This window comes from Antechinus flavipes, chromosome 4 (assembly GCF_016432865.1).
Source record: "Antechinus flavipes isolate AdamAnt ecotype Samford, QLD, Australia chromosome 4, AdamAnt_v2, whole genome shotgun sequence".
Lineage (NCBI taxonomy): Eukaryota > Metazoa > Chordata > Mammalia > Dasyuromorphia > Dasyuridae > Antechinus > Antechinus flavipes.
In genome coordinates, this window is record NC_067401.1 from 37503649 (window position 1) to 37524895 (window position 21247).

The 21247-nt window shown below is 39.1% G+C and overlaps 1 protein-coding gene and 1 long non-coding RNA gene across 7 annotated transcripts in view; one reads left to right on the forward strand and one right to left on the reverse strand.

The window, feature by feature from the left end:
- LOC127559036 (uncharacterized) overlaps window positions 1-16557 on the reverse strand; it is a 39362-nt gene extending 22805 nt beyond the window's left edge. The window contains exon 1 of the long non-coding RNA XR_007953056.1: window positions 16462-16557. This is a non-coding gene — a long non-coding RNA (uncharacterized LOC127559036). The remainder of the gene's footprint in view (window positions 1-16461) is intronic.
- Window positions 16558-16822: 265 nt separating this feature from the next.
- The window catches only part of HNF1B (HNF1 homeobox B), an 80442-nt gene continuing 76017 nt past the window's right edge, over window positions 16823-21247 (forward strand). The window contains exon 1 of one of the 6 annotated variants that reach the window (XM_051992469.1): window positions 16823-17343. In XM_051992469.1, the coding sequence (XP_051848429.1) occupies window positions 17000-17343 (344 nt within the window). In that variant the 5' untranslated portion in view covers window positions 16823-16999. The remainder of the gene's footprint in view (window positions 17344-21247) is intronic. The other 5 variants (XM_051992468.1, XM_051992466.1, XM_051992464.1 and 2 more) reach the window with 5 other exon arrangements.

Sequence of the window (21247 nt, forward strand, 5' to 3'; positions counted from 1 at the left end):
GAACAATGCTGCTATGAGAATCTATGAAGATTTTTTTAAATAACACTTTCAGGGGATATTATCCCAGATCAAAGTAAATAATTATTTTTGTAAGTGTTACTGTATTCTACCAGATTATTGACAGAAAATATGTGCAAATCTGCCAATAATTGATTATTTCATCTATTTCTTTGTAACTGCATCAGCATGGAGTTTTCTTGCTTTTTACTATTATTTTCAAATTGATGGATATGAGCTAATGCCTCACAATTGCCTTCATTTGTACCACTTTGATTATATTAATCAAGTGATTCTTAATAATGTGTTTTTCTTATGTTAAAAATCATTTAACCATTTATTCATTGTAGAATTAGGGAGAATTTATAAATTTTAACTATTCCTTATATATTTTAGATTTAATTTAATTTGTCATATTTATCATAAATATATTTCAAATCTTGTTTGCTTTATTGTTTTTCTTCTATCAAATTTTTTTTACTTTTAATATTAAAGAATACTTGTCTTCCTTAATAATTTATTCTTTTCCAATAGAAAAGTATCTCTCCTCTATCACTGAAATAAACAAATTATTCAATTCTCTTTCATGTTTTTAGTTTTTTTAAAAAACCTTTTAGTTAGTTGGGATTCACTAAGGTATATGGTATATAATATAAACCTAGAAATATTTCATGCAAAATTGGTATTTAATTTCTCAAGTATATTTATTAAATAAATGAATCCTTTCCCCAGTTTTAATTTTCTATAGGCTTACCTATAGAAATGTTTTAGTAAACATTTGATTTTGATTTTAGATTTCCCTGATTTATTTCTCTATTTATTTGTTCACCTTAGTCCCAGATTGTTTTGTCAACACTTCATAATGTTTTAAAATCTCCAAATATTAAAAATGTCTGAGTTGACTTTTCTTTAGCATGCCTCTTTAGAAATAATTCTCCTTTTTTGTTTTTCCAAATGAATTTTGTTGTTGGTTTTTTTTTCCTAGTTCTGTAAAGAAACACCTTGACCTTTGGATTATAATCTCATTAAATCCATAAATTAATTTGAGAGTATTACCATTTTTGTTATATAAATCTTGACTTTTCATAAACAATCAATGACTTTCCAGAATTTTAAGGCTTCAATTCTTTATGCAAAATAAAATTTGCAAAAGGCAAATTTATATAAAGCAAGAACTGTCTGAACTGGAAATATAACTTTCCTTCGAGAGAGCCTCAGGTATTGTGGAGGGGGAGAGGAATAGTTCATTGTCCTGGAGGCATTCTGAGCTAGGGTGTAGTATTAGCTTAATATCATACTAGGTTACTAGTTTTTAATTTAATCTTTTACTAGGAAAAGATCCTGTCAAGTACTCGGAAGACCTTATTTCTAAAAATGTTCTGGAAGAAAGTCGTGGGTGGTTGAATAAAAATAATTAAAATGAATAGACTCTGAAGTAGCTTCCCTAACAAAGATAATCTGATTGCAGCATGTTTTAAGAAAGAAAGAGAGCTAGAAGGGACTTGTGGAAGTGACACTTATGATGACTATGAGAAGAATTTGTTCTCATCAGCCCCGCAGTCCCATAAAGCACATTTTATCTATCTTTATATTCAGTAACTTTTGAGCAGAAATGGATCTTACAATACATTTAGTCCAACATTCTTATTTTACAAAGGAGGAAATCAAGGCCCAAAGAAGTGAAGGGATTTGCCCCAGTTATACCAAAAGTAAATTGTTAAGTAGAGGTTTAAATGGAGACCCTCTAATTTCAAAGTCCATATTCTTTTCACTGCCACCATACGGCTTTAGATTTTTCAGACTTCTAGCTTTATAGATACTACATAGCAAAGCTCCTTAAATTGTGGGTCCCAACACTAACTGAATGTGGGGATCTCAAAAATTTGACAAAAGTAAAAGGTATCAAATATTCTGCCAAGATTTAATTTTTCATGTAAAAATAAACATGTGCATCCATCTTTCTTAGTTTGCAAATTTGCTTTCATCTTTAATAAATGGTAACATTAAATATATATCAAGGAACTGTTTTAAACTGATTTATTACCAGTATATCCATGGTTGTGTACATATTTATTTAGGAAAAAGGGGTAGAGAGTGGGGAAAGATTAAGAAGCCCTGCAATATAGCATAGCTTTCAGATTCCTTCTCTTTGCTTGCAGCTAGGTGGCACCATAGTGCACAGAGCACTGGACTTGGATTCAGAAAGATCTGGGTTCAAATTCTACCTCAGATCTTATCTGTGTAAGTCTGGACATATTTAACTTCTCTCAGCCTCAGTTTTCTCTTCGATTAAAATGAAGATGATGATTATAGGGCCTTCGTCCAGGAGGTTGCTGTGATGATAAAATGGAATATTTGTAAGGTACTTGCAAACCTTTAAAATACTATCTAGCTATTTGTTTATTCATTCAAGCAGAATATATTGAGATCCACTATAAACAAAGAAAGGTGCCAGGCACGGGAAGCAAATACAAAAAAAGTGATAATCTCTGTTCTCAAGGAACTTTGACTCTACAGTAGGGATGCATCATGTGCACCACAAGTAAGTATAATAATGTCTGGCAAGAGAGAGTTCTAATAACAAAGAGTGCTCACTAGATACTTTGTAAATGAAGCAGAGATTAAGCTCAACCTTGAAAGAAGATGAGGATTCTGAGTGATGGATTTGAGGTTGTCTATTACAAGCACGAAGGAACAGATTAGGTAAATGCACAGAGGCTGGAAATGAAATGTGAATTCATGCAACAGCAAATAGTAGTTCACTTTGACTGAAATATAGACTATGAGGAAGAGGAACAATATGAAATAAATCTGGAAGGGTAGACTGGAACCAGATCATGACTGATTTATAAATCCAAGATAAGAAAGAATTTTGGATTTTCCTAGAGACTATAAGGAGTCATTGAAGACTGGTGAGTAGGCAAGTAACATGATCAGAATTGTGCTTGATAAAGATCATTTTTAGCAGCTGTGTGGAGGATGAATTTGAGAGGGTAAAGACTAGAGGAATGAAGACCAAATAGGAGACTAGAGCAATAGTCCAGGAAAGAGGTAATTGGATGTGGTTGTTTAGTGATTTCAGTTTTATCCAACTCTTCATGAATCAATTTGGGATTTTCTTGATAAAGATCCTGGAGTGTTTTGCTATTTTTTTTTCTCCAGCTCATTTTACATATGAAGAAACTGAGGAAAACAGGTTTAAGTGACTTGTTCAGGGTCACATGGGTAGTGTCTTAGATTAGATTTGAACTTATGAAGATGTGTTTTCCTGACTAACCATTGTGCCACCTAGTTATGAAAGATGTGTTAGGAATTTTGAACTTGAGTGGTGGCTATGTGAGGGGAAAAGAATCGGACATATGCAAGAAATGTGGAATAGTTAGAATTAACTTTCTTAACACAGGAAACCACAATATTCTGGAGGAATGATGGGCAAGTAACACTCAGCCAGATGCAGCTTTGTATGTGTATGTGTTTCTTTTTTTCTTTTAAATTATTATTTATTTTGAACTTAAATACCAAAAGACAAAAAAGAGAGAACATTTTCATGTATATAGCACAACTTAAAAAGAGGATTCAATATAAAATCATTAATTCCCATTTCTTACTGTTGACTTTTTTTTAGGGACAAACAATGTAATAAGTACAACACATTATTTTCAAAGCTACCCTGTTTTTCTGTGCTTCTTTATAAGTTTTCTTTTGTTTTTTGCTGTGTGGTAACTATTTTTAAATAATAATTTAATAAGCTAAGTGTGTTAGTATCATAAATGTAAAAGGCTTTGGATGAAGTTATATATGTATGTTATAAAAAATGTCACTAGGAGACTTGACCGGCATCTCACATTGGACTGTTGCAATAGTTTATTGATTATTTTTCCTGCTTTTAAGTCTCATCCTACTTTATTCTACTCTCCATTCATCTGCCAAGGTGATCTTCAGAAAAATTCAGATTTGACCATCTTGTGCCCCTCCTCCATTCAATAAACCCAGTGGCTTCCTATTACTTGCAGGATAAAATGTAAAATCATCTGTTTGGAATTTTTTTTTGTATAGCTTTAATAAGCCAGCTCCTTCTTACCTTTCCAATCTTCTTATACTTTACTCCCCTCCTAGTATTTTGAAATCTAGTGAGGTTAGCCTCCTTCCTGTTCTTTATACAAGACACTCCATCTCCCACTTCTGACCACTTTAACTAGTCATTTCCCATGTCTAGAATACCCTTCTCATTTCTTCCTCCTGGCTTCCCTAGCTTCCTTCAAATTTCAGTTAAAAGCCCACCTCCTACAAATAACCTTTCCCACTCATCCTTTATCTTAAGGCTTTTCTTTTGGGACTACCCCATATTAATCTATATAGGTTGTTGGTACATAGTTGCTTGAATGCTGTCTTCCCCATTAGAGTGTGAGAACAGAGGCTGTCTTTTACCTTTCTTTATATTTGCAGCACTTAACACAGTGCTTGATACACAATGAGTACTTAATAAATGCTAGTCTATTGAACAACCAACTATTGTATTAACTTATATTTTAAAAAATTATGAACCAGTACCAAAATGGACAGTGTTCATAAGATTCGGAAGTTCCTAAGGTCGTTTTTCAGTAAAACCTAGAATAAGAAAGAGAAACCAAGATGAAGAAGAAGGACAGGACTTGACTGGGAGAGTTTTTTCCTCTCTGATGCTAAACATTTGAACCCTCTTAGTTCAGAACCAGCCACAGAGTATGACCAAATTTCTATGGTCAATAACAAAATAAGCTTGATCAATATTACACCATTTCATCCAATGGCTTTCAAAGACTTTTAACTAGATCAAGGACTTTTTAAACTTAATCTGAAGTCTATGATTTATTGGTTGATTTAGAGGACATGTATGGGTCTCGTTCACATTTCTGAATGATGGTTCTCACCTGACAGAGATATCTAGGCTTAGAATCTTATCTAACACTTTAAATATGACATATATATCATTACACATGTATGAATGTGTAAGTTGGGAGGAGTCAATTACATCAATAAATCATGTGCTTCTTTCTACTTAAAGTTATTGTTATATATGTAGCTACACAATGCATATTTTTATAGAAATAACATGACATGATTCTTTAGAAAGTTTGTAAAAATATTACCATAAACTGGCTTTTTTCATTTAAGTTTACCCTCCTATGCATGTTGCTTGGGTCTTCTTGGCTCTAAATTTTAGGGCACAGCCTATAACTTTGGCTGCAGACTGGCAGTTCAACAGTGACTTATGGTCAAATATCTATTATATTTCAGTCAAGACATGAACCTGGGTTTATTCTAATTTCAAAGAAACCCTTCCAACCACTCCACCTCAGTGCTTCACATCACTGCCTATCTTACCATATGCTACTGTACTGTCACAGGCTCTGCCTCAGTGAAGCCAGAACAAATTTACTAAAGCTCCAAAGAGCTTGTGAAGGAGGTACCAACCCTAGAGCTGCCCCATTAACTCCACAGAAAGGCTATAGGCTTCAGAGCAACTCCATGGTCAGCTGCCCAGAACACAGATGAATAAAACATTATGGCAGCAGCCTGAGACCTGCCTATATTTATTTCTTTCACATTGTAGGGAAAGAGATCAAGTTTTGTCAGTTGGCCAGGACTTGGTGCCAGGTTCTTGGGGATTTTATACAATCCTAGGCAAGGACATCAGATCAAGCCTCCCTTCCAATTAACAATGACATGAACCAAAAGAAAAAATGAAAATTATAGGAATCATTTGAATCTTTATGGTGTTGTCCTTGAATTGCTGGAAATACTTAGCAATCAGATCTCTCATGCAGGTAAATCTTAAGCATATAAAAATTAGGGAGGGGCTCATTATGTGCTTGAGGCATTTAACCTGAGAGAAATATAAAAGGAAGTGCTTTTCACAGAGAGAAAGATGAGGAAAAACTGATGGGAAGTGTTTTGATAGGGATCACAGAATCCGATAATTGGGCAAAGGCCTGATAAAGACCACTCCCCATGAAAGGCAGGCCTGGTGCTCTAGATGGTAAAAGTTATTCCTTGCTAGTACCCAGCTGAAATATCAGAGAATGTCAGTTTTATGAGAGCAAGTAATTTTTCCCTATTTGTATATCCATTTCCTAGCATAGTGCCTGGCAAATAGTGGGTGTTAAATAAATGTTTAGTGGATGGGTTTGTTTTGGACTGGGATGCAATTCTTTATTGAACATCAAAATCTTTGACCAGTGACCTGGGAGTTCCATACCCCACTCTACCTGGATAGTCATCCTACTTCTTTCAAGGTTCAAGAATCATAGAATTCTGAAATTTTATAAAGATATTTTAATATAGGTAAATAAGTAGAATTTTATAAATGGGAAAGATTTCAGGGATCACTGAGGCTTTATTCGATTCTATCCTGTCATTCTCTTTTCCCAATATCTACTTACTGCTTCTAAATCTACTCTTCATTTTCATCATGCTTTGCAACTCTTTCACCACAAACTTTCTCTTCCAGAAATATTATGCTTTCCCCTTTCTTTTATGTTTTCCTAATTGATTTTCTGTTATTTTCCTTCAAAGACTTCTCCCAGACTTTTCTTCTTTCCACATGCTTCCCACAAGTTCCCCACAGACTTTCTACCTCTTCCCCTTACCCTCTCAGAAAAAAATCTTATTAAAAAATAAACTTTCTCTTCTTCCCTACTATATATCTCAAAAACCTCCTTACATTGTCTTTTATTCTCTAATTCTCTACTCTAACCTCTGAAGAAAATACTCTTCTCACCAAGGCTAGCTCTTTTACTTTGATTTTTACTCCCATCACATTCCCTTTCATTTCTAGAGGCTTTGATTCAGCCCTCTATTTCTTCTAGTTCCTTCCCTGCTTTTCACAAATATTTTGCCAACTTGAAGAAAACCTTCACTCTTTTTCAATCTCTCAAGCTATTAATCTATTTCTTCTCTTTTTCTCAGCCAAATTTCTTTCCAAAGTTGCCAATTACTTTACCAAATCTGATTAATTTTTTCCTCAGATCATATCCTTCTGAACCTTTCTGCATCTTTTGACACTGATAGTCATCCTCTCCTTCTATATACTCTTCCCCCTCTCTGGATTTTCCTGACATTGTTCTCTCATGGTTTCCCTACTTGTCTAAACAATCTTGTCTCCTTTGCTAAATGATCATCACACTACACTCTTTGTATTTGTCCTAGTCTCTGTCCTAATTCCCTTATCCTGTCTTTTCCTCCCTTTTTCCATTACCCTTTCCCTTCCCTCACTCTCATTAGGTGATCTCAACAGTTCTCATGGGTTCAATTATCATCCCTATGCTGAAGATTCCCATATCTCTGTATCCATCCCTCACCTCTTTTCTGAGCTTCAGTGCCACAAATCAGCTGCTTATCTGACATTTCAAACTGTATATCCATAAGTATATCAGACTTAACAAATCTAAAATAGAACTCATTATATTGCCCTTCAAAATCTATTCTTTTCACATTCCCAATTTCTCTCAAGAGCACTATTTTCCCAATCATCCAGATTCTAAACCTCAGAATCATCTTTAAGTCCATGCTCTCCTTTACCTTACTAAGCCAAACAGTTGTTTTGTCTTGTTCATTCTATATTCTCTACCCCTCCCCCAATATGATTCATAATGATTCATGATTCTCTTTATTTACATGACCACTATACCCAGTCAGATGCCCATCATCTCTCTCCTGGATAATTGCAATAGCATCCTAATTGCTCTGTCTGCCTTGAGTCCCTTCCCTCTCTAATCTATGCTTTGCATAATAACCAAAATGATCTTTCTAAAGCATGAATGGATCTGAGAATATCATTCCCTTCTCACTAAAGTCTAGTGGCTCTACAATAATTGAAGGATCAAATACAAAATCTTCCATATGTCATTTAAAAACCTTTAGATCTTGTATCTACCTATTCTTCCAACCAGATTCTATATTACTTCTCATCACAAAGTCTTTGATCCAGCCAGCTGGCCTCCTTATTGCTTCTCATACACAACATTCAATATCTTCTCTCTATAACTGTATTGGCAGTCTCTCATGCTTGGGAAAACATCTCCTCTTCACTTCTCCCTCTTAGAATCTCCAGTTCCCTTCCAAATTTATCTCAACCGACATCTATTGCAAAGGTTCTTACTTTCTCTTTCTCTCTCCCCACCTCAGTTATTAGCATCTTCTTCATCGAATATTTAATTATGTATTATGTGTATGTTATTTCTCCCTATAGAATATAATACCTCTGAAGACAGAGACAGGTACATTTTTGGTTTTGTATTCTTAATGCCTTAGCCCAAGGTCTAGCACTGGCATTAAGTATTTAATAAATGTTTATTGGTTGATTGTGTACAATTCCCACAATTTAAAGAAACAGGCCTGGACAAATTGTGAGTAACCTAAAGACACACAGCTAGTTAGGGACAGAGCTGAAATAGAATCTAGTTCTTCTATCTCCCAAGTTTATGACTCAATTATCCCACATAAGGTGCGATACCTTATCTTACTTTCATTACATCACACCTTACCTAGACCTGTTTTGTGGTTTACATTTGTTTCTCTCTTTTTTTTCCCTAAAACCAGAATGGATTAAAATTGTTTATTTTGAGGTTTCTTTGATACCTGGAGACAATGCCATAACCAGTACTTTTCATGCCTCAGGCAAGGGACCAGAACTGAGCAATCAAAATAACATTTTAGACATATTCAATCCAAAGGAGTAGGGGAGAGCCCAGAACAATGTCAAGCTGCTCTTGGGCTAAAGGATTGGACGGGACTGGAAAGACACTGGGCAGAAGTTATTAAAGCTAGGGGAGGGAGTATTTAGTATATTATTTTAGATAGTTATTTAAACTAGATGCTGAAGTGCAAGTGATTCTACTCTGCTAATGGCTCTGCCTGTTTTTAGTCTCTTCCTTCTCTAATAGACTTCCCTGCTAATGGACTGCAAATATTGTTAACATCCTCTAAATATCATTCCCCCTCCCCCCAAAATCTCTCAATTGTCTTGCCCTTTAGAGTCCAAGAAACAGGATTAAGAATTATTGTTGTAGCCAATCAGTGTAAAATTTTAAAAATGTGTTTGTACTTTTTACCCTAGATTAGAAGATAATCATGGGAAGGAAGAAAGTAGATCACAGGTTTGGAGATGAAAAGGATTTTCAATATCATTTAGTCCATTTTACAGATGGGGAAACTGAGGCTTAGAAAAGTTAAATGATTTGTTCCAAATCATGTAGTCAGTGATCTACAGAGATTTTCTGATTTCAAAGCTTTTTAATAGTTATCCTCCCCCTAAAAAATTCATTTGCAATACTAATTCCCCAAAGGGAGTCATTCCAAAGCACCTAGTTAACTCATTTTGAAAAACAATCACTCTGACAACCTTCAGAAGGCAAGTCAAGTTAGAATTGTAAATGAGATGAATAAACATTCTTTTTGAACTAATGGTTCTTTAACTTTTTTTGTGTCCTAGCTGGATCCTTTGGTGGCAATTTTGTGGCACTTTCAGATCTTCCTGAGAACAATGTTTTTAAATGCATAAAATAGAGAGGATGACAAAGAAAACAAATAATATTGAAACAGTGATCGAAATGAAAAAAAATAAACCATATTCATGATACTGGGTTCCAAATGGTCTTAAAATTTGATTTCAGAGCCTTGATCTAGGCAAAATCTGATATTTTCTTTTCAAACTCAGTTTCCCTTAAAATCAGTGCTTGAATGGCAAAACCAAATGAATTCTGAATAATTATAATGACAAAGCTTAGCTCCAGAGAAGAAAGAAGTTCCTTTCTATGTGAAGGCAGGGGACCGTGGGTGTGGAATATTGCATATACTGTCAGATATGGTTAATTGTTTTTTAATTTTGCTTGTACTGCTCCCCCTCCCCCTTTCTTTTTTTATTCTCTGTTATAATGACTCTATCAGGCAGGGAAGTGGGTAAGAGGTATCATCTAAAATGAAAATGAGGTGAAGCACTTGATTTTTAGAAAAACTTGAGAAAATTTGTATGCATTGATGCAGAGTAAAGGGAGTAGAAGCAGGAGAACAATTTACAAAGTAACAATAATATTGTAAAGTCAAACAATTTTGAAAGACTTATGAATTTTGATAAACACAGTGGAATCAACTACAATTCCAGAAAACTAATAACAAAATGTGCTACCCACTTTTACATAGAGAGTTGATGGTCTCAGAGAGCAGATTGAAGCATATTGGATATGGCTAATGAAAATTTGCTTTGTTCTGTTATATAAAACATATTTATAGTCTTATAATCTTTTTTTTCAATTCAAAAGGGTAGAGAAGATAATTTAAAATGGAAAACAAAACACAATTGAAATTTTAAAATAAAGCAAAATGAAGATTATGTAAATACATAGATGCTAAATAAAAAAATAACTTTTAAGCATTTTTGGTTAAAATTAATGTTTGAAATAGGAAAATTAAAGGAGATAAATGCTCCTATTCTTTTGATTTTTTAAATTAGATTTCTCACTCTTAGGCAGGCTTCCTAGATGGGTAAAGTTGAAAGTGATGGGCTGATATAGCTCAAATCTCTGGTTTTATAGACAAGAAAATTTAAGACACTTGTCCAAGATCACACAGTTATTATGTAAAAGAACTGATAAGCCATAAGAAAAGCTTGAATTAAGAAGGTGGAGCATGTGAAGAGAGATCAGAAACAACATTTTTACCTAATAAAGAGCATGGACAGATGAATTCACTTATTTATTCACTGATTACTTCAAAAAACATCTACTATATGTGGAGAACTGTCCTAGGTGCTGAGAGATACAAAGTGGTTCAGGAGAGAGTGTCTGTCCTCATGGAGTTTACAATCTAATTATTAAGGATTATCCTCCACCACCAAGAAGTTTTATGTAGATTGTACCAATCAATGTTTATCATATTATAAATCAAAACATCTTAAAATTTTAATGTAAATAGTTGTAAATTCATAAATGCCCTGGAAGAGCCTTAAGGACCTTCAAAGGTCCCCAGAGAACAACTGCTATAGAGACTGACGTTTTAGGAAATGGTCATTGTACCTATTTATTTCATCTCTCTGTGGTCTCTTTTGTGACCAAAGTCAAATCACTAGGATTGGAAAAGTATAACAAAATTAATTTAAAAATTCCATGTGTGCATAGATAGATATTTATTGTTATTTCATGTATAATAACTCAAATTTATGTTGTAGTTTGAGATTTATAAAGTGCTTTATGTACTTTGCCTCATTTAATCTCATAACAAGGCTGTGACATTATGTACTTCAACAACAATATTATATGATGATCAATTCTGATGGTCATGGACCTCTTCAACAATGAGATGAACCAAATCAGTTCCAATAGAGCAGTAATGAATTGAACCAGCTACACCCAGTGAAAGAATTCTGGGAAATGAGTGTGAACCACTAGATAGAATTCCCAATCCCTCTATTTTTGTCTGCTTGCATTTTTGATTTCCTTCACAGGTTAATTGTACACTATTTCAAAGTCTGATTTTTCTTGTGCAGCAAAATAACTGTATGGACATGTATACATATATTGTTTTTAACATATTTAACATGTATTGGTCTACTTGTCATCTGGGGGCAGGGATGGGGGAAAGGAGGGGAAAAATTGGAACAAAAGGTTTTGCAATTGTCAATGCTAAAAAATTATCCATGTATATATCTTGTAAATAAAAAGCTACAATAAAAAAAAACAAGGCTATGATGTGCATTATTAGTCAATCAATCAACAAGCATTTATTAAACATTTACAACATTTGAGATATTGACTTAACCTGGGGATACAAAGAAAAGGTAAATACAGTTCCTGCCCTCATGGAGCTTACATTGTGATGAAGGAAACAGCAAACACAGACATCACTTCATACTTGATAAATATGGACAAAATGGAAGGTAGCTTTGTATAATACTCAGGGACAGAGATATTAGAGGCTACAGTGAAAGGCAGAGAGCAGGTTTAGGGGGAATAAGCCATAGGGACAGGTGGAAGGACTGGAGATTAAAATCAGTAAAAGAACATTCATAGTTCCTGAATATTTTATTATTCTTATCTTACACAGGAGGAAAATGAATGGTAACAATGTGGTATAATGGCTAGAATGCCGAATACAAGATCTGAGAATTCTGTGGAACTCTCAGTTTGATTTCTAACTCTTCTACTTACTACCTAAGTCAGTCCACATCTTTGGATCTTAATTTCTCCTTGATAGGATGGACTAGATGGCCTTTAAGGAACCATCTCATGATAAATCTACAAGCTTGTGAGGCTCAGAGATAGTTAAATGACTAGCCTCTGGTCACACAGATAACAAATGTCTGAAAACAGTTCTTGTTGACTCCAAATTCAACAATTTATCTTCTATTTCATGCTGGCTCCTCCACTTATGGTTTACAAATCACTTTATGTAAACTGGATATTTACAAGTTAGAATCTATGATTAATGATAGAAAGAAATAAAGCCAAGTCTATGAAAGCAGAATGTGTTATATCCCATCAGGCACAGTTACTGCTGATTATTTCAAAACTTTTTCTGTTTTACAAACAAGAGTTATATAATGATAAAGCAAATTGAGAAGTGAATTGTGTAAAGAAAACTAAAGATTAACAAGACTTTATTTTAAAATTTTTCTGGTGACTCATGCACCGGAAACTGTTACAAATACTTTGTATTTTGAATGAGTCTTCCAAACACCTGTGACATTATGGTCTTATCAGGAATAAATTTAGGGATAAGTGGATAGTCAAGGGAAGAGAAAGTTCAACTGAATTTTGATTTTAAGAGTTAAAACTCTTTAAATGGTGTATGTCTGGCTTGGCTAATAGTTACTGGAGTTGCAAATGGGAGGGCAGTTTTTACAGAGGAAATGACTTGGTTTAGAATTGGTCTTCTAAGTCAAAAAAATAAAGAACAATTCTCATCAGTATTATTACTCTCTAATTTGAAGGATGGTTACATATAGGTAACCTTGGCATCTAGAAGGAAACTTTAAAATAAAAGGATCTTAAATTTAGAGCTGGAAGGAATGTCAGAGGTTGTCTAGTCCAATCCTGTCATATTACAGATGAGGAAACTTAAGTCCAGAGATGTGTCTTGCTCAAGGCCACATATTATCATTTAGTCATTTCAGTTTTGTCTGAAAATTTTGGGGTTTTCTTGGCAAAAATATTGAAGAAATGGCAAACCATTTTTCTTATCTTACACAGGAGGAAAGTGAATGGTGTCAATGTGATATATAATGGCTAGAATTCTTCCTCCAACTCATTTTTTTTTTTAGATTATTATGGATGAGGAAACTGAGGGAAAAGATTAAATGATTTGCCCAAGAGTCTAGTAATTGTCTGAAGCCACATTTGAACTCAGGAAGATGAGTCTTCTAAATTTCTGGGCTGGCACGCTGTCCCATCTATTTAGCTGCCTCTCAATGTTCAAGGTCATACAGGGAATAAATGTTAGAGGTAGAATTTGAATCCAGGGCTTCTAACTCCATATTTAATCTTTTTTCCCCCACAATAAATAAAGTGTAATCCCTTACAGCTGAAGGAATTGGGATCCAGGGAATAGAAGTGATTTATTTAGTGATACAGCTGAGACTAGAATCAAGTTTTCTGAATCCCAACTCTATTTTACTAACCAGGACTTAATTTTTTAAAAAATAGAACCTTTCATTCAAAGTCATCACTCATTATCCCTTCAACATCAATGGATAAGAAAGGTAAAAACAATTATCCTCATCCAGAGAAAAATTTTCTCATCACTGCTAGTGGCAAGAAGGCAAACCTATTTAATTGATGCCAAATAAGAAAGTAATAAAGATAACTAAATTAGATACTTAACTCTCAATTGCTATTTCTTCCTTTCATTTTTTGGGAGTGGTGGTGGAACAATATAATACCTCTGGATACTCTATGTTACATATCTACTTTGTCATCCCATTCCCCAGAACCCTTGAGTACCAACATTCCATTTAGCAGCTCAGATGAGAGCTGAATTCATGAACTAAAATGTACAAAGAAAGGCAGTTTGAGAGCCTCTCCATAAATCTCATTCTTAGAAATGTCACCCTTTATTTTGGCCTATTGGTCTAGAGATATTATTCTTGCTTTGGATATAACTGGTCCTGTGTTCAAATCCCAGAAGAACAAATTATATTTTTCCCTTTGAGAGAATGTGGTGTCAGAGAAAATGCATTGGAGTCAGAAGTTCTGGTCCAAATTCAGCTTTACCATTATACCAGAAGGTCTCTTTCCTGCTATGTATTATATGATCCTGAGTAAATCACTTAATCCTATTTGCCTCAGTTTCTCATTAATAAAAATTGAACTAGGAAGAATGGGAAATGACTCCATTATCTTTGCCAAGAAAATACTATTTGAATGTTGGACACATAGGTGCAACTAGGTGGCATAATGGCTAAAGCACTGGTTTTTGAATTAGGACCATTTGAGTTCAAATCCAGCCTTAGACCCTTGAATGCAAATTCAAGGATAGCTTTTGAAATTTTTCTACTTTTATCTCCTTTCAATATCCGTCATCCACACCTAGATATACACCATCCACAGGTGTGTGTCTATGTGTGCCTGGATAATATAACTCAGCTCAATTCAATCCTTGCATTTATCCCATGGACTGAGTTCCCTGAATACCCTAATGTATATTCAACACTAATGTTAATAGAAAGATATTTGGCCATTCTTCTTGCCAAAAGGCTGAGAAGCAAAAATTTGATATCAATGAAGCTCCAGAAGAAGTCATGGGACAAATATTAATAGAAATGATTAGAGTAGGAAAAGATATTTCCAGCCAGGACACCCTGTCATTGATTCATTCATTCATTTAAATATCTGCTAAATATGAGGACCTGGAATTGTTACAGTGCTAGTAATTCAAAGACAAAATACAAAACAGTCCTTCCCTCAAGGAGCTTACATTCTTCAATGTTAAGCTACGAGTACAATGAAAATGAATGTTGCTAAATTATGAAGAACAATTTTAAAAAAGAGCTATGAGAAGATATCTCCCCTTTGCGGAGATGGGAAGTTTCTGGCAATGGAGAATTGTATATGTCATTTTCTTGTGTATTGATTGATTTTGCTAACTCCCCCTCTCCTTTCTTCCTCTTTTTCATTATTCCTTTTAAAAAAAAATCCTTTCCTATAAAGTATGGCTTTCTAGGAGAGAATAGGGAAGGAATATGGGGGGAAATCTAGGAAATGCAAAAACAAATGATAGCAATAAAATCTGCTAAAACAGTGATTGGAGGACAGAGATAAAGTAGAGATGGAGGTAGCATCCCCAAATTCCCTCTGTTGGTCCAGATCAAGGCAGAGGGGTCCTGATGGGGGAAGGATCCTCTTTCTCCGGGCTGCTGGGGATCTGCTCCTTTATTTAGGATTGAATAACTCCTTCGAATCCAGACAGAAATCAGGTCCCGGCTGATAACTTCCTTTTGTCTCTCTTTCCTTTTGCTGGAAAGTCCTTGCCTTCTTCCTCCTCTTCCTCATCTAAGGGCAGATGAAGTTGGACATCGTGTGGGACTGAATCAGGTCAGCTAGTTTTCTCTTTGAGTTGTGCCCAAGGGAAAGCTTCTCTGTCTTGGTCCTTTCATCCACATGGGTTCCTACAGAATGTTTGATCCAAGTCTTGTGGAGTGTAATTCTCCCGGGGGAGTGGAGAGTATCTGCCAGAGAAACATATCTCTTGGGAATTGGGATTAAAACAAGAGGTCAGCAGAGGCTGAAGGAAAAGTTTAACTCCCTTCTGTAGAGCTATGGAAAAATGGCCTGGAAAATAGAGATCCCAGAGAATTAAAGAGAGAAAGAGAGAGAAGATGACCTGATGGATTTCTGCTGTCTTAGCCTTGCTTGTTAGGGGGCACTTGACCAGAGATCTTGAGATATTGCCCAAAGCGCTCCCCAGTTCTGCCTTCTGTCTATCCATTCATTCCTTTGTTGATTATCGTTGTTGTTGTTGTTTAGAAACTAGAGACCACAGCCTCCCTCTGCTCCATCCATTTAGTGTCCCCAGGACTCTAAGCTCAACCTATTTAGGCAGTCTTTAGTGGCTTCTCCCCCCATCCCGCAACAGCCATAGACCACTTGCCCGACCCTAGAGTTTACACAAATTCGACTTAACCCTCATTTAGAGTGTCCAGTAGAAAAGATTGTTTAAGTCCTGAAATGGGATCTGAGTTAGTACTAGGTTGACTCCCCACCCCCACGCCAGAGCCCTATCCCCGCAAGGAAGGCGGCCTCCCACCTCCAGTCCCTACTCCCGCGCGTCTGCGTCCGCGGTTTGACCCGCTTGGCCCTCTTCTTTCAGTCCACTTGTTGAGCTGATAACGATTAGCCCTCGTTCATCCCTTCTCTCTCCAAAGGAGTCGTTTCCCCTCCCTCCATCTTTTCCTCCCCCCTCCCCCCTCCCCGTACCCTCCTTCTCTCACCTTACCCCAAAAGAGATGCCAGTTGGTCCCTTCCTCGGGGTAGCTGGGCTGAAGGGTTCTCGCGGCACTCGCACTTGGCTGGAGACTTCTTGCTTAACAAGTCCAAAGTTCAGCTAAAGTTTGGCTGATAAACAGAACCAATAAAGAAGGTCCCTGGCCCCCAGTGTAAACACCATGGGCTTGGGCAGCCCCAGCTCTCCAAGCGTGAGCTCTCTCTTTTTCCGTGAGCCTCTCTCGCTCTCTCGCTCTCTCCCTCTCGCTGACTTTCCCCCTCCCCACCTCCATTTGCATCTGGCCGAAATGCCCGTCCCTTCCCACTGATTTGCATATCTTATATTGGCTAATGGAGGCGATCATGGAAAGTTAGAAGTTTGCTGACTCCTCTCGGAGGAGACTCCGGGACTGGGGAATAACAGGTGTGCGGAGACTTTCGGGGGGGCTCCAAGACTTGGGGTTTGCTGGTGAAGCTCCCCTCCGCCCTCCTTTCTCACACCAACCCCTCCCCACCCTCCCCGAGCCCCCCTCTTCTCCAGTCCGTGGAAAATGGTGTCCAAGCTCACGTCTCTCCAGCAAGAACTCCTGAGCGCTCTGCTGAGCTCCGGGGTCACCAAGGAAGTGTTGGCCCAGGCTCTAGAGGAGCTGCTGCCAGCCCCGACTTTCGGGGTGAAGCTGGAGACTTTGCCGCTGTCCCCGGGGAGCGGCGCTGAGCCTGATACCAAGCCGGTATTTCATACCCTTACCAATGGACATGCTAAGAGTCGCCTGTCAGGGGACGAGGGGTCAGAGGACGGAGACGACTATGATACCCCTCCCATTCTCAAGGAGTTACAGGCCCTCAACACCGAGGAGGCTGTGGAGCAGAGGGCCGAAGTGGACCGCATGCTCAGGTACGCTGGCTCAGCCTTGGCCCTCGCTCTTCTCCCCTGCCCTGGGCCGTTTTGGCAGGGCAGCTCTCTTCAGCCCGGCCCACCAAGGTTGGTTCTCCCCTCCCTCCCCCTCTTGGGGTGCCTGGGTCCCAGAGAGAGAAGTTCTTGCTGGGCCACCCCAGACTTACTTAAATTCGGCCCCTCCCTCCAGCCGGGACTAAGGCCCGGCCAGTTCTCCTTTCTCTTCAGCTTGCCCTGGAACACCTTGATTCTAGGTTTAGTTCTCTTGGTCGGAAAGACTAGGGGAGGCAGACGCTTGGATGCTTTAAAAAAGCCTTTACCCAGGGACTGGGGAAGATGGGAAGCAATGATCCTCGGGAAAGTGATGGCTTTCGGAGTGGAAGCCTGATTCCAGCTTAGGGTCCCAAACTGGAGAATCTGCTCCGGACTGGCAGCGAGCACCCCGGGATTGGGACAGTCTACCGGCCTTGGGCCCTGTTCTTCCTAGTATTCTCGGGAAGCCTCAGAGGGACTCTGAGTCAAAATTTACGAAGGGAGGGAACCGACTTCGAGCTTCCCCAGCGGCTTAGTTCTGCTGTAGCAGCGGGATTGTACCCCTCTCCACCCCCACCCCCCCGAACTCATTGGGATCTGGGACTCCCCGGGGGGAGGGATTATCAGTGTCACTGTCAGACCGAACACTCGGCCTGAATGGGCCCTGCCTCTATCCCAACCTTCTTCCCAATTCTTGCCATTAAGAGCCCAAACCAGAAGTTTCCTGTCCAATTCCTCGCGGTGTTAATGCTCAGACCGAGGTAGAGAAACTTAGGGGAGACTCACTCGGGCTTCCTTGGGGGGACTTTTCCGCGAGTGTGCAATCAGTCCGCTCAACCCGGGGTCTGCTAGCTGCCATCTCAGGACACCGGAGAGTCTTTGACAGCTGGTTACTAATTATCCCAAGGGGGGCTAACTCTCCCCACAATGGTTGTCCGGGCCGGCTCTCAGCCCACAGCTCCCGGACCGTTCTGACCAGCCCCGGCACCCGATCGCAGTTCAGTTCACAGAGCTAGTAGATCTCGGGGCCTGGTTAGGAGGCTGGGTCGGCCCAGGGCCCCGGAAGCTGGCTCTCTAGGGGTAGGATGTGAACTTGGATTTGAAATTGATTCCCGAACCCCTAGTTCTTCTTCCTCAGGTTACCCCCCAATCCCTAATTCAGCGAGACACTCGTGGAGAATATTCAAAAAGAGTCCTAGGCCAGTTTGGGCCTTTTCCCTCCCCCAAATAAATGGTTGTATGGGTGTGGGTGATTGCTAATCTACGTTCGCCGGGTTACAATTTGAGAATCCCGGAGATTTGGGAGTGAGAGGTTAAGACCCTTGTCCGCTGCTAAGTGAGATGTCAGCCCCCTATTGTCTCTCCGCTGGCCGGGGGTGCCAGGGCTCTGGCGGGGTGGTAGGACCGGCGCTGTCTCCCGGCCCTGCGGAGGGAAGCCGGGACCCAGAGACTGACTCCCAGGGCACCCGGAGGCCCGGGCGGCTGTAACCGCCGAGACTGTTGTAATTTTTCTCCTGGACCAGAGGAGCGGAAAGCCGCTGCCTTCGGAGACTGGGGAGTTTTCAGCGGGATCTGGGAAATCCTGTGGGGTCCCGCCCTTGAGTACCCCAGTCTCTGCCCGTCCCTTTCTCAGCTCTAGATGTAGCCGGGATGAAACATACACGGCAGCACGTGGAGTTGGGGTGTTATTAATTTATTTCTATAAATCATCAACAGAAAGATACACAAAGGGCTGTGATTAGGCTTGAATAGAGAGGCGGGTTATTCATTGGTGAAGTTGTAAACTGAGCTTAAAAGGGGGAAGGAAATAAACACACACCGGGCGCGGGCACACTCCCAGCAGCTACACAAATACACACGCGGGACCACTGTCGCGCGCACCTCGGCCCGGCCCCTCCCTCGGGTCCACTTAGTACCCCGAGGAAGGACTCACTGCTTAGCAGACACTAGACTGGGGCCCGATTCCCGCCCCGGGAGGGCTGGCCCAGCCTAAAGCGCCCCAGGGGTAAACCCCAGTCAGGCCCGAAACCACATCTTTTTACCTGTACTTTCCCTCCTTCCTTTTCTCTCTCCAACAACCAGCGCTCTATTCTAGCGGCCTGTTGGACACGCAATGTGCCCCCTAGTCCAGTTCTCCTAAGCGAGGGGTCGGGGCCGAAGTTCTCCGCGCTTTCCCCGCTTATAGGAAGAGGGCGATTCCCTAGTTCTGGAGCTGTGACTCCGCTACAAGTTCTCTTTAGAAAGGCGGTTTTGTTTTGTTTTGTTTTCCCTTGGACAAATTTGAGAGGTTGTCCGCCCGAGTGAGACTCACTCCCTAGAAGGGCACACACACAGACAGAGCCCCCACATGAGAGAACCCGCGTGCATTTTCCTTTCACTAAGTGGAGGGAAAGACACCTTCTTTCTTTCAAATTTTCTTGTCTTCTCCTGGGGTCGAGGCTCCGGGTTTGGGTCCGGGTTGGGCTCCAGACTGCTTGGATTGGGACAGCACATTTCCTTCCCACAGAAAGAAGCCAATTTAAAGCCCATCCCACCCAAAGGCTCAGCGAGTTTCCCCAGGGCCGGGAAATCGGCACGGGAGGGCTAATGGAGAATTGTTTTGAAAACTCTCGTGAGCCGGACGGCCATTGCTGCCGTAAGACGCTTGCCCCTGGGCCCGGGGCCTGGAGATAAGGGCATTTGACACCTGCCTTCTTAATATGTGGCCGGAGCTTTTGTCCCCTATATTTGTTCGAAATAAATGCCACCTGGAAAATTTCTTTCTTTCTTTCTTTTTCCTTTTCCTTCCTAGCATTTTTAAAAAGAGAGAGTTGGGTCAGCAGCTTCTTTTTACCCCTGGGGAATACTTCTGAATTCAGAAATTATTTTTTTCCTATACCACCTTATCCCAAGATTTAAGAGGCCTTTTTTCTAGATACTTTTTTGTTTTGTTTGTTTTGTTTTTAAAATAGGGCTCCACTCATTTTCTTGGTGTGATTTGAAGCTGATCTATTGCGGGCTCTGGGCACTGGCTTTCGTTCCATTCATTTATTCCACGAATTCCTTCCTGGACTGGCGGGCAGAGTTTAGACTCACCTGCTTCATTTCCCAGCGTTTCTGAAATGCTAAAATAAAATCAAGCTAAAAACTAGATCCTAAATCTCCAGAACCTGTTAACATAAACAAACAAAAAAAAAGTTAACAACTTAATGCCTTTCTCAGTTTAAAATTTTTTTTGTGCGTCTCCTCCAAAAGTTGTATCCTGTCCCTATACTAGAAATCTAGTTAAACATTGGACTCGGCACATTTTCTGAACAATTTTTGATATTTAAATGCCGGTGTCCAAAATCGGAACAGTTCGTTTCAAGAGAGATTCCAGGTAAATTTTCTGTGTTCGGAACTGTTTTCTCTTCCCTCATTTTGACACCGATTAAAAGAAATGCCTAATTTAGAGGTAGTTTATAAATATTCGCTTCTTGGCTAATCTCCGAATTCTCCTTCCCAGCAGCTCCCCAAGCTCAGGGATCTAACACGGTTTTTTCCCCTTCATTAATTGATTACCAAGGGATTTGCGAAAGAAATCGCTGCCAGTTGGAGAACACGTTTTTAAAATACGTAACATAATTATTTAACAGGGCGTGTTTATTTGATTCATTAAAGTATTATGAAAATGATTCCATGAATGATACAATTTAAAATGAAGTTGCTTGTTGTGTGTGACACTCTGACTTGCTGATCGTTCCAAATAATTTTTAATGGATTCACACACCAGACAAATTTTAACACTCTTGTTGACATTCAAGTAGGAGAGATGCCCATCCGCCACAGACACATTATAATATAACCTTTTGTTGCAGATAAATATCTCGTCCATTTTAAGCCACCTGATGTA